At 44.6% G+C, this 13991-nt stretch overlaps 1 protein-coding gene across 1 annotated transcript in view; it reads right to left on the minus strand.

Moving 5' to 3' along the window:
• The window catches only part of PLD1 (phospholipase D1), a 169808-nt gene that overhangs the window by 54281 nt on the left and 101536 nt on the right, over nucleotides 1-13991 (minus strand). Inside the window, exons 12-17 of the mRNA XM_060242509.1 lie at nucleotides 11228-11309; nucleotides 7031-7141; nucleotides 5712-5918; nucleotides 4163-4379; nucleotides 1869-1997; nucleotides 1174-1292 (exon numbers count right to left, since the gene is read on the minus strand). Coding sequence (XP_060098492.1) covers nucleotides 1174-1292; nucleotides 1869-1997; nucleotides 4163-4379; nucleotides 5712-5918; nucleotides 7031-7141; nucleotides 11228-11309 — 865 coding nt within the window. The remainder of the gene's footprint in view (nucleotides 1-1173; nucleotides 1293-1868; nucleotides 1998-4162; nucleotides 4380-5711; nucleotides 5919-7030; nucleotides 7142-11227; nucleotides 11310-13991) is intronic.

Below are 13991 nucleotides of genomic sequence, written 5' to 3' on the forward strand. Positions count from 1 at the left end.
ACTGGGCTCTGACTCAGTATACAGTTGGGTAATGTATACAATGGGGAAAAAGACTGCTCTAAAAGTCCATTCCTGCACTTCAGCCCTAACTGTGTCATGGTCTATGCAGCTGCCTTTCCCCATCATCAAATTTAAGTTTGGCTCTTTGTATCATACTTGTTGAAGCTAGTTTCTGAATTGCATGTAGTTGTTTTCCTAGGACAAAATGGGAAGTTTATAAAAAGGGGAAAAAGAAGTCACAGAAATAAAATTACAAATTATGAAACTTCCTTATGCAAAGGAATAGCATGGATTTGGGCAAAATGGGTTTCAAGAAAAGGTTTGAGTAACGATTTTAAGCCAAAAACAAATCACCCTGCCTAAATGCACAGTTTGAAATCTCAGGATCTGAAGTGTTTAATTCCCAAATGTCTACTTCCAAAATCTATTTCAAGTGACTTTGTAAAAAATGGAATCAAAGAGTAACCAAGTTCCAAACTGAAGGGAGAATTTGACTCAAAAGCTTTTTTTTTTTTTTTAAGTAAAATTGATTTCTGCAATTCCAGCTAAATCCGGTTACTTTAACTTTGTTGCATTTTACCAACTCCGAATGTGGTGAAATTTTAGTTTCCACCAACTTTAAGGTTTTGCCAACTGCAACCCACAGTTAGGCTGGTATATGCTTTGAGCTTAAAATACCTGAAATTTTGTAGCACCTATATAAATTAAGCCACAAGGCATTTATCTTGTTGCTGACTGTCATTGGGGGAGCACAGAGCATGCCATTTGGAATTTATACTAAGCCCTTCTCAGGTAGAAACTTGCACATTTATTATTGTTATCGCCATTGTTATTTAAACAAAAGCTAATCTGATCTCATCACATCCCAGAAGCAAAGCAGGGTCAGACCTGGTTAGCACTTGGGTGGGAAACCAGCAAGAAGCCCCATGGTTACTATACAGAGGCAGGCAATGGCAACCCATCTCTGGATGTCTCTTGCCTGCAAAACCTTATGGGACTGCCATAAATTAGCTGTGACTTGTCAGCAAAAATGACGACAAAGATCCTCAGGATGCTGTGGCAATGCAACATTATGCAGCTTGTGGAATCTCAGAATACAAAGGTCAACCCAAGTTCAATGTGTAATGTAAGAAACAACAAAAAGATTCAGGTAATCCATCAATGGAAACCCACCTTTGTGAAGTTCCAGCGCTGAATAAAATGTCGAGCTACATCACGGGCGGCTTTGCCATGTACAACCGAGGCGACATCGTGCCACGGCATCCTTGGTGTAGTGTAGCGATCAATGAAGTCTACAGGGACAGAGAGGCAGTACACATCAGAAGCATCGCAGGCTATTCAGACAGGACACAAATGTTCTCGCACACAATGGCTTGGATCCAGGAGAGCCTTTTTCTCACTTCTCCTCTGCAGCAGCAGCCCAAAACGGCCCCTGAAATGCTGCTTGCGATTCTTCCCTTTCTCTAATCCGGCCCCACCTCCATGTTCTCCCCAGATGAGTTTTTAGTTGTTCCCTTTCATTTTATTTTGGAGCTTAGGACAAAACTTGATACGATGGTGTCCTTGTGGCTGCCATGAGCTACACCATCGCCATTTTGAAGAGATTTTCAAATGCTGTGAGGGCCTGGTCCTGACTGGGCCTGCATCATGGTGCTCTTGTGTCCCCCTGAGCCTTTTGAAAAACCAAAACAGCTGTGGGGGGCAAGCACTGTGGTTCCTGATAAAACCGCCCCCCAGAGGGGGAAGAACCTCATTGGTCCTAAAATACTAAGGGGAAAAACAAAATTGGGGGAGGCTTTTCTGATCCCAGAAGGAAGCAACACAGCCCTGTACAGGAACAGGAAAAGAGACCACTTCCCGGGACTTACCAGCAAAGGGTTTATCCAGCTGAACCCAGTCCTTGAAGACAAAGTTGCAGTAATCCTTCCCGTGCCAAAACCGCGTTTCCCCAAGAAGCTCACCGACGCCTGTCTTTAAGCTGCGGATCGAGCCTTTATCTGCCCAAACAAATTAACACACATAATTCTGATTCTGAGGAGGATCTTTTTGCTACAAATACTCTTAGGCTTATGACTATTAAACACTCGGGGAGAGTTTTTACTAATACATATAATGAATTTCAGTTACGCCTGTTTGGGAATTATTGGACTTCAGGAAGCCCTACAAACAAAGAAAGAATATTGCACATCATCTTTAAAAAGGGCTGTAAAAACACTTCTTGATTAATGTGTGAATATACTGTGGTTAAACATGGTTTTTCATTATATGTATTAGTAAAAACTCTCACGGAGTGTTTAACAGTCATAAGCCTGCTCATACCCATGAGCTCTCTGGTTTGACAAATACTCTCAGAGCAGCATGGATGAAAACTGCTGGGAGGAAGTTAATTATTCATTTAGACTGCCTGTCCACTCAAAGTTCCAGGTAGGTAACCATATTAGTCTGCAGTAGAAGAGCAATATTTAAGTTCAAGAGCACCTTAAACACCCACCAAGATTTCTAGGGTATAAACCTGTGAGAGTCAGGAGTGGAATTCTAGCAGGAACTCCTTTGCATATTTGGCCACACATCCCGATGTAGCCAATCTTCCAAGAGCTTACAAGGCTCTTCTTACAGGGCCTACTGTAAGCTCTTGGAAGATTGGCTACATCAGAGGTGTGTGGCCTAATATGCAAAGGGGCTCCTGCTAGAATTCCACCCCGGTGAGAATCAAAGCTCTCTTGGTCAGATCTTTGCTGAAGGGAGCTTTAATTCTTAAAGCTTCTTTCCTGGAAATCTTTTTGCTCTTTAAGGTGATACTGGACTCAAACCTTGCTTCAACCAGTGAAAGATGCTCAAGGTGGTGTCACACGTTAAAAGCAGACCAAATGATTCCAATACATTTGTTTTAAATTACAAAAAAACCACAACAGCCCTCAAAACACAGAAGAATGAAAGCTACAAGGTACCCAGCAACAAATACCGTCCCTCTTCAGACCTGTCTGAAGGCCTTCTAGTTTGGCATGGAAGTCCTATAGGTCCAAACAAGCCTTTCCATCCCTGGGGAAAGGTGGCAGGGAAAGCTCTCCCACATGCTGCTTCCCACAGCAGAGCACCATCCCTGCATCTTAGGATCAAGATATGATCACCATCTTCAAGTAGTTGAAGAGCTGTCATATAGAGAACAGTGTGGAATTGTTTTCTCTTGCCCTAGAAGGTCGGATCAAAACCAGTGGGTTGAAATTAAATCAGCAGTTTCTGGCTCAACATTAGGAAGAACTCCCTGACAGAGCAGTTCCTCAGTGGAACAGGCTTCCTTGGGAGGTGGTGGGCTCTCCTTCCTTGGAGGTTTTTAAACAAAGGCTTGTTAGGCTAGATGGGCATCTGACAGCAATGCTGATCTTGTGAACTTAGGGGGAGGTATTTGTGAATTTCCTGCATCGTGCAGGGGGTTGGACTAGATGACCCTGGGAGTCCTTCCAACTCTATGATTCTGAGAGACAAATGGAGAGTTCTGAATAGCAAATCTCACTTCAACCGAGCTCATTAGGTTCCCTCAGGGGAAACATCAGCTCTCAGCCTCCACCTTTCTGGAGACGATGACCCAGGGCTGTTAAAAGGTAATGTACATGAAGCATCTGGCATACTCTTTAGGAGCTACATAAATGCTAATTTCCAGTTCAGTGGCATTTTAGAGACCAAAACGATTTGCAGGTTTTAATCTCCCTTCGTCAGATAAAGACTAATGATATTTTACTTGTTTCTTAGCTGAAATCCATAGCCTTGATCTGGATGGTCCAGGCTAGATCTCATCAGACCTTGCAAGATATGCAGGGTCAGCCCAGGTTACCACTTGGATGGAGACCACCAAGGAAGTCTGAGGTTGCAGAAGCTAAGCAGGGTTCGCTGTGGTCAGATTTTGGGTGGGAGGCCACCAAGGAAGTCAGTGGCTGCAATGCATAATAGCAAAACACCTCTGCTCATCTGTGCCTTGAAAACTCTATGGAGTCTCCCTAAGTTGACTGCAACTTGATGGCACTGTGCTCCACCACCACCAAGTTGAAATCCATGCCGAGGTCCACGAGAAAGTGTCTCAGAAAGAAGCCTTGCTTTTCCAGGCCTTCTGACCTTATGCAGTGTTTATGCTCACTGCCCAGAAAAAAGATAAGGAAGTGTCACTCACGTGAGTCACTGTCAACGCTGCTCACGCTGTCTGCATGATGTAGGCCGTGCCGGTGGAGCTGCTTGTAGATGCTGAACCGGGCAAACTTCCTGGTTTTCCCTACCCCTTTCATTCTTGACAAATCTGGAGGGTCATCGCTATTTTCTTGCACAGGCAGCTTTGGTGGGGCCTGGGCTTCAGGGCTGAGGGTTGGCGACTGAACCGGATCAGCTGAAGACTGAGGAGAGACAAGAAACTGCTAAAGGCCGGACTACTAAGTCATTGCGGGGGCTAGGGTGGGGTGGGGAAGAATGCGATGAAGAAGAAGAGTAGGTTTTTATACCTCACTTTTCTTTACCTTAAGGAGTCTCTGAGCAGTTTACAATTGCCTTCCTTCCTCTCTCTGCAACAGGCACCTGGTGAGGTAGATGGGGCTGAGAGAGCTCTGAGATGACGGGCTGGCCCAAGATCACCCAGCAAACTTCATATGGAAGGGGAGGGGGATCAAACCCGGTTCTCCGGATTAGACTCTGCTGCTCCTAACCACTACACCATGATAGTTCTCTTCCAACAAATGTGCCCTTTCTGACAGCATGAGGGAAAATCAAAATGATTCTCACCTCAAATAGTTACCAGCTGGCACTGAAATGGAGGTGGTGACTGGATGAATCAGTACTTCCATGTGAGAGACACAGGCAGCTCAGGAGGGGGGGCTGCCTAAGGTACACTGCCTGGCTACCTCTGCCCACCCAGGCATTTCCTCAGTCAATGGGTCAAGGCATTCCTCACCACCTTCTGAGTCACATCAGACTCCCTTGACCTGCTGAGGCACTGGAGAGACTGACTGACCTGAATGGTGAGCCATGACAGTTCCAGGTTGAATCCCTGGCATATCCAGTTGAAAGGATGAGGCAGTAGGTGATGTGAAAGATCCCCCACCTGAGACCCTGGAGAGCCATGGCCAGCCTGAGTTGATAGTTCTGACCTCAGTAGACCAATGGTCTGATTCAGGATAAGACAACTTCATGTATGCTCTTGTGTGAGGCAATAAAGTTGGCCGGTATTTGCCATCTGAGGCCACAGCCTTATTACAGGGGGCTGTTCTAAGTGGAGATGCAGTTGCTGTGACCAGTGCAAACACAGCAGATCAAAAAAAGACCACAACAGTTGCACAACTAACAGTGCCTGCATGTCCATCTGGAATAAAGTAGGCAGGGTACAGTCAGTGTTTCTGTGAGGTGCCATCTGCATCTCAAGACTGCAGGAAGTCTTGAATACCCTTCAGAATTTTGGACTGCAGTCCAGCAGGTGTATGAACTCACCCTATCAGCTGGCCGTATATTACTTTAAGAAAAGCCAGGAGATTCATTTACTAGGCTGTCAGTCTGCAGTCCACAAGGCAAAACTGGACAAAAAATGGGCTCGGTTTTGGGAACAGCTGCTCTCAAACTTACATGGGGATCCTTTACAATCAGCCTGAATCCTGAAGCTGTCTGAGATCTACTTTCACGAACCTACATCTCATACATGCTCCAAGACCAACATCTGGGTTTGCTGACATCATACGTACAGCAAGATTAGTCGAAGATGTGGACTTTGTGGTGTTCATTCGTTTTGCGCTGCCGACATCGGTCAGCCGGTGCTCGTCATCGTCCCACCTGCCGTACGCCAAGTCAATACCTCCAACAAAAGCCACAGACTGGTCGATGACTACCAGTTTCTCATGATGAGCCCACAAATAAACAGAAGATTGTACGTGATCTGGGTGCCTCATCACCTGTGCAAAAACAGTGCACCAAAGTTTAGTCAAACACAAAGCAGTTCAAGAAGTATACAAAATGACTCCAGAAGACGTTACTCGTCATGTTTATATATGATGCAAGTTGGCTCAAGACATCGGCTTCAACTATCAGTGGATTAAATGAATGCTGGAGAATCAACAAGGTTCAGACAAAGGTGGGGGAAGCCAAAGTTCTGTAGCAGTTACAGTGTTGGACGAGGACACGGGAGACTAGGTTTCAAATCTTCACTCAGTCATAAATCTAACCTATGTCGTGGAGACAGATCAAGGTAAGTAGCTATAACCGTTTTCGCACACTGCTCACCTCGGAGTCACGTCCCTCTTCACTGCGCAGCGTCTGGTCAGATTTTTCCACCATCTGCACCGGAGCAGCAGGAAGAGCCGCGGTTTCTCCGTCGCAAACGGAAACTGGGTTTTAGCGATTTCCATTTGCGAGGCAGAAGCCGCGACTCTTCCTGCTGCTTCGGGGCAGATGGTGGGAAATCCGACCAGACGCTGCGCAGCTAAGAGGGACGTGACTCCGAGGTGAGCTGTGGGGGAAAACGGTTTATGTTTGTCTGTAGCAGTAGAAGAACAGTATCTGAAGAAGTGAACAATGACTCACAAAAGCTCATAACCCTGCCACAAATTTTGTTAGTCTTTAAGGTGCTACTGGATCCTTGCTCCTGAGCCGTATGCAGTGAGAAACCTCTTTCCTTATAAGAGGAAGAGCTAGAGGGACATTAACAATTTGTTTAATGCAGAAGGAAGGATTGGGAATCTGAAACGTTAAGCCATGACAAAAATGCCAGTTTTCTACATGTGATCAGAAGCAATGTTTGTATCCATAGAAGCTCATTGATTCACAAATCCTGAACAGCAGAAGACACTTCTTTCTTTCTTTTTTAATGCAAGGGCTAAAAGGGCTGAAATAAATTTTGCAATTGCTAGGATCCTTATCACCGAGCAAACAGCCAGGGTTTCTGGAGTATGTTCATTACCACTATTCTGAAGAAGGGCGGAGTGACTCACAAAAGTTCATAACCCTGCCACAAATCTTGTGCCAAAAAGAAATCAAACCGCATGCATGCCATGAAGATAATCGCTACCTTAATGCTGGGGTGCAAATGCATCAGAGTCCGCTTGCTGTACTCGCTGTTGATGCCAAGAGCCAACTCCACTTCTTTGTAGAGCATCACAAAGATTTTCACTCCTTGTTGCTGCCAAGACAAAAAAGGCGTACATATTGCAGAGTTCCTGCTCACTTAACCCCACCACAAAACTCAAACATGGTTAAGAATCATTACATTACATGCTCCCTGCTTCACCAAGGTGTAAAAGGTCGATAGGGTCGACTTGGAAATTGGGAGCTCTGAAAGTCAGGTAAAGTCAAAAGTAAAACTTTTCATTTTCAGATTCTCAAGACAGGGCTCACTTTGTAGCAGGAGCTCCTTTGCATATTAGGCCACACACCCCTGATGTAGCCAATCCTCTAGGAGTTTACAGTAGGCCCTGTAAGAACAGCCTTGTAACCTCTTGAAGGATTGGCTGTATCAGGGGAGTGTGTCCTAATATGCAAAGGAGCTTCTGCTACAAAGTGAGCCCTGCTCTCAGACAATGTTTTGCTATCAACTCCCTTTATAACAATGGCTGGGTTCAGCTGTCACGCAAAACGTGGTTACTGTGTGGCAACTCATCTGAATGTGGGCAACTCCACTATCTATGATTAGACAGGGTCTGTCATACTGGAATTTGAAATCATTATTGAAGAGGATTAATCTTAACAATAGTTTTGCTTAACATAGGAATGTGGACATCACGGCTTGTTTCCCAGAACTGCTCTTGCAGGCTGGGATATTGGCCAAGTCTCAGCACAGGGAGGTGGACAAATCAGCAAAGACTTTAGAATTAGTCTTTCTCAAAGCAAACAGGGTCTAAATGATCATCTAACAAGCCAAAGCATGATTTCGCAAATTAATCAAGGTTACAATAAACCGGGGTTCAGCGCTGCATCTGAACCAAACCAAGGAGTCTAAGCACTTCAAGGAGGCTCCTTCCTGACTGCTGTCTACTATTTTGTAATAAAACATCTTCTCCTCTGTGTGAACATAGAAAAGCCCTGCTGGGTCGGACCAGTGTTCCATCCAGTCCACCATCCTGTTTCACGCAGCAGCCAGCCAGCTGTCCTAGAAGGCCAACAAGCAGGACAAGAGGCCAAGGACTTTCCCTGATGTTTCCTCCTGACACCTGCACAAAGAGATTTTCTGCCTCTTCATATAGAGGGGATTGGATAAGCATATGGAGCAGAGGTCCATCAGTGGCTATTAGCCACAGCTTATTGTTGGAACTCTCTGTCTGGGACAATGATGCTCTGTATTCTTGTGCTTGCGGGGGGGGGGCACAGTGGGAGGGCTTCTAGCCCCACTGGTGGACCTCCTGATGGCACTTGGGGTTTTTGCCCACTGTGTGACACAGTGTTGGACTGGATGGGCCATTGGCCTGATCCAACATGGCTTCTCTTATGTTCCTATGTAGAGGTTCCTTTCAGCCACCGTGGCTAGGAGTTACTGATGGACCTCTCCTCTACGAATCTAATTTCCGTTTACAGCCATCTATGCCTGTGACCATCACTACATTCACCGGCAGTGAATTCCACAATTTAATGGCTCATTGAGTAAATAAGTATTTGTCTGTCCTGAATCTGTTGCCCATCAGCTTCACTGGGTGCCCTTGAATTCTCTTCTCCTCCATTTGTGAAATTTAAATGTGTGCTTGTGTGAGTGTGCTCCTGGTGGATTGATCTGCAGAACAGGACAGGACAGAACACAATAATATTCATGGCAGAAATCAGTTTTCCTTCAAGAGAATAATCCATTTTGACCTATAGGATCTTTAAAATGCAATTACGGTGCAAGGACTTTTCATGATCGTGATGTAAAGATCCATTTGAAGGTGGAAAAAAACAAAAAAAACACTTTTGCCACAAGCATAATGATATAGCCCGAGTTACAGCGCAATAAAGCATGAACATAGCCAAATAATATTCTCTGCTAATTAGATTCCTATCTCCTCATAGAAGATCGATGCCTACCATTACCAACCTAACGAGAATGCATTCCCGGCACAGACACACACAATAAATCATCCTGCGGTGCGATGGAATCTTCGTGAAAAGCCAGTTTATACTCGTTGCATTATTGCCACTTCTATCAGCAACGATTTATTCCAAGTGAGCCCAAAGAAATCCGAAAACAAATACCCAGAAGGGATAAAGGATGACACTTGATTTGGGGGTGGTTTATTTAATCTGGAACAAGACGGTGCTTTATGAGAACTCTTATATTATGACAGCTGTGAAGAGTGAGCTGTGAATTTCACCTCTGCCACAACTCATTCGATGGACTTCATCTTGGCTTCTATTTGCTTTGCCACAGGAGGATAATAATACAAGCCTATTTTGGAAAACTGTTGTCAGGCTTTCAGAGTCGTTAACTATGAAAGTGTCAGGCTATGGAATCTCAAGGCCGTATTCATTTGAAACAAATGTATACTTTATTGGAAACGCATAGTTGGTTACAGAAGTTGAGCCTAATGCCTGCGTATAGATGTTTCCTAGCTTTAAGGAATCTACATCAAAGCTTCTATAAACACAGTCGCTATTATCAAAACAAAAGGGAGGGAAGGTGCAAACTTTCACACGAGACCTTCCGCTTATCTTCTTGCCTCTGGGAAGATGCTGGGCGACCGCGGTATCTATAAACGGTTGCATTCCTTTGTTCTTCGGCAACATAAACAAACCTACACAACCATTTCCCCCCTTTGGTATGCATACTGGTTACAACTTAATGAAAGACTAGGTGTTAGTGCAAAAGAGTTTAATTTGGTTAGTATTTTATATTTGCAGTGTAATATAATGACATAGCCTGACAGAAAGATTGCCAAACACCTGTAAACTACTAATCAGGGCCTTTTTTAGTAGCAGGAACTCCTTTGCATATTAGGCTACACCCCCCTGATGTAGCCAATTCACCAAGAGCTTACAGGGCTCTTCTTACAGGACCTACTGTAAGCTCTTGGAGGACTGGCTACATCAGGAGTGTGTGGCCTAATATGCAAAGGAGTTCCTGCTACTAAAAAAGCCCTGCACTGACCACTGGCCTGTATCCTCCCACTCTGCTCAGCAATGCATGAACTCTTCCTCCAACCTCAAGGGTCTGCCTTCCAGCTTATGTGGCTCTTATGCCTACAAAAGGAGGAAGGATTCAGACTCTGATTAATGGAGGAGCAGGATACAAACCAACATGCCAACAACATAAGATGACATGAAACAGCAGCAGTGTGAAGCTCTAAACAGGCAAACAGACCGGTCACCTATTTGCAGAAGTGCTGAGCTATTTCACAGTCTTGATCATTTCAATACATCAACTGGGGTAAGATATGCAACAGTTTTCCTCCGCAGTATATGGATATCTATTATTATTCCTCAATTGCACTGTGGGGTGGTCAGCAACTGGCTGTCTGCACTAGGGCTGCCAACCCAAGGTTGGGAAATTCCTGGAGATTTGGGTGTGGAGCCTGAAGAGAGCAGAGTTTGGGGAACTCAGTGGGAGATAATGCCATAAAACCCGCCCTCCAGAGCAGCCTTTTTTTCTCTGGGGGCATTAATGTCTGGAGATCAGTTGTAATTCCAGGTGATCTCCAGGATGCCCTGAACACAAATGAAACTTCCTTATGCAGAATCGGATTATCAGTCCACCAAGATCAGTATTGTTGATTCAAAGTGGCAGGAGCTCATCAGGGTCTTTCCCAGCATCTACTGCCTGGTCCTGCTTAGAGGTTAGCAACCCTAACTATGGTCCAACGTGCTCTAACATATTCCAGTTAACTTAGTACTTTGAAAAACTCATAATTATTTAAACAAACAAAAGAAACTTCTCACACTTACTTAAGGCCAGCCTGAACACAGATCACTATTTTCTGCCTTTGTTTTTTTTTTTCACTGAAGAGTTTTAGGCCACACCTCCCTGATGTAGCCAATCCTCCTGGAGCTTACAGTAGGCCCTGTACTAAGAGCCCTATAAGCTCTTGGAGGATTGGCTACATCAGGGAGGTGTGGCCTAAAACTCTTCAGTGAAAACTGCAAAGGAGTTCCTGCTACAAAAAAAAGCCCTGTGAACACACAGAGTTCCAGCACCAGCTGCCAACATCACCAGATAATAAACTCAGCACTAGAAAGCATCTGTTCCCCCGAGAAGCTTCCTGCAGTTCTACTTGCAAGACCTAAGCCACTTGCTCAGACTGCTTACCGCTTTCCGTCTTAGAATGCAGTCCAGTCTCCACCGGTTCCCTTCCACCACGGGCCGCTTCATGAATATCTCTGGGCTCAGCCTATAAAAAAAAACCAGTTTCAGTCACATTAAAACCTGCTTTAAAAGCTCAAATCTGGTAGTTTGTGAAAAAAGAAAAGAAAATCTAGCATGTCCCAGAGCTCAACTTTAAAACCTGGACAACGAAGAACAGAGAGTGATTAAAAAGTGGCATTTGCTGCCAGAGAATGCACTGAGAGCCACTTTGACGTAGTGGTGGAATAACCGCTTTTGCTGTAGTGAGAGCCAGTTTGATGTAGTGGTTAAGAGTGGCAGACTCTAACCTGGAGAACCAGGTTTGATTCCCCACTTCTCCACATGCAGCAGCTGAGTGACCGTGAGTCAGTCATAACTCCCTCACAGCTGTTCTCTTAAAAGCAGTTCTTTAAGTGCTCTGTCAGCCCCATCTACCTCACAGGGTGTCTGTTCTGGGGAGACGAAGGGAAGGAGACTGTAAAGCACTCTGAGAGAAGAGGGGGGGTATAAATCCAATTCCTCCTCCTCCTCTTCTTCCTCTTGATAGGAACAGTAACAAACAGCTTTAAAAGGGATTCATGGCTACTAGCCAGGGTGACTGAGGGGAACCTCGACATTTAGAGGCACTGATCCTCTGAATTTCAGAGCCAGGGGGAAACATCCGAGGAGGGTTTAGGCCTCTATGCCAGGATTGTTAGCTCTGGCTAGCTTGCATCAGCATGATCATTCACACCCCTGATATAGCCAATCCTCCTGGAGCTTACAATAAGCCCTGTAAGCTCTTTCAGGATTGGCTACATCAGGGATGTGTGGCCTAATATGCAAAGGAGATTCTAATTACACTGCATGCTTTGCGGGCCTTGAGTGACTATTTTCCCTCCCTGATAGATTGGAGAGCGGGGCTGTACTAGCAAAGTTCCATTAACATTTTGCTTCATTTATACCCCAATGAGGACCCAAAGCAACTTACATCCTCCTCCTCACCTTCATTTTATTCTCACAACAACCCTGTGAGGCAGGTTAGGCTGAGAATGTGACTGGCCCAAAGTCACTCAGTGAGCTTCCAGGGCACAGCAGGGATCTGAACTCGTGTCTCCCACACCCTAGTCTGACATTCTAACCACTACATCGCTTTGGGACAGACTGCTGTGCTTTGCTTCATCCTCTTTTGTAAAAGGATGTTTAATGGGTGCCACAGCTCAGCGCAGGGAAGAATTTAAGATGCCAAGAGGGAAGCTTAAACTCACCACTGTCAAGGCAAAGCCTCTCAAGAGTGGAAAGTCAAGCGGAAATCTTGAGACAAAGCTTGGATGACTCACGAGGAGGAAGGTGGGAGGATGTCTCTGTTAAGCTGGCAAGAGGATTTTCTAGGCATTGCTTTGAGACTAGCCAGTTTCAACCTCCATGTGATTCTGTTCTTTGCAGGTTAATCCATGGTGTCACGGAATGACACAGATAACAGGTGGGAGGAATTGTATTGCTTGATGATATAGACACTGTTCAATATGTGCTCATCAATGCTTATGCCAATCAGCACATCAAATTGCCAAGAAGTCTAAGATTTCTTAAAGAAGCACTTTCTTGAAGGGACATAACCAGATCCCTACTCGATAAATAAGGAACAGGGTCTTTTCTGTTGTAGCTCCGAGCTGGTGGAACAAGCTCCCTGAGGAGGTTAGGGCCCTGCGAGAGCTCACACAGTTCCACAGGGCCTACAAGATGGTGCTTTTCCACCGGGCATTTGTTACTCAGATCACAGGCTACAACAGACTTTGAAATATCTGGACCACCTCTAGAATGAACCTAAGATTTGTTTTATATAGAACATCCAGCTGGAACAGCAGAATAGTTAAACTTAATATAAAACAGAATAGGCAGCCATCCATTTTATTAAACAGATTACCATCTAAAGATCAATAGCACTTGAAATGTTTTTAATATTGTTATGATTTTATGTTTTTATATCATAATTGTATTTTTATATTTCATGTCTATACATGAATATGTAAGTCACCCTGAGCCTGCTTTTGGTGGGGAGGGCGGGATATAAATATAAAGAAACAAACAAATAGATAAACAGCTGTGCATATTAGGTACTATTAACCTGGAAAGGCTGCTAGGACGAGAGGATCCACCAAGTCTCAGTTTACACATGGGCAAACCTCAGCCTTTTATGACCTACTGAAAATTTCCATAGTCTTCTCCAGAAAAACTGATGAGGCAAGAGGGCTTGCTCAAGAGACCTGAGCAGTTAGAAGCATAATTTGTATTCCTTGATGTAATCTTGCATAAACACATAAAGAGGCCTTTGTAGAAGGGCCATCGAATCTAGCATTTTTTATAAGAATCCCGCCAACCACCTCACCTTAGAAGGTCCACAATCCACAGTCTACCCTGGCCTAGTCAACTTATATTTACCAAAAACAGTATATCTGTTTTAAACTTAGCTGCCGGGTGTTAAAACCAAACAACCAAATGGGTCCCCTTGAAATGATTTATTTTCTGAATGTACTTTCTATTCATCACTTTTAACAATGCTACAGTCTGTGCAACAGCCAACATCTGTGTCTGAGTCAACCGTCCATTGTTTGCAAAGACAGCCCAGTGAGTAATCTGTCACCCCATTTGGGGAGACTGATTCCTGAGGAGGAGCTGAAGCTGCTATAAACTAAAAGCAAACACAAGAACATCTGGATGAATCAATCGGGAATTGCTGCCATCCCAGGAT

This window comes from Heteronotia binoei, chromosome 6, assembly GCF_032191835.1.
Source record: "Heteronotia binoei isolate CCM8104 ecotype False Entrance Well chromosome 6, APGP_CSIRO_Hbin_v1, whole genome shotgun sequence".
Classification (NCBI taxonomy): Eukaryota; Metazoa; Chordata; class Lepidosauria; order Squamata; family Gekkonidae; genus Heteronotia; species Heteronotia binoei.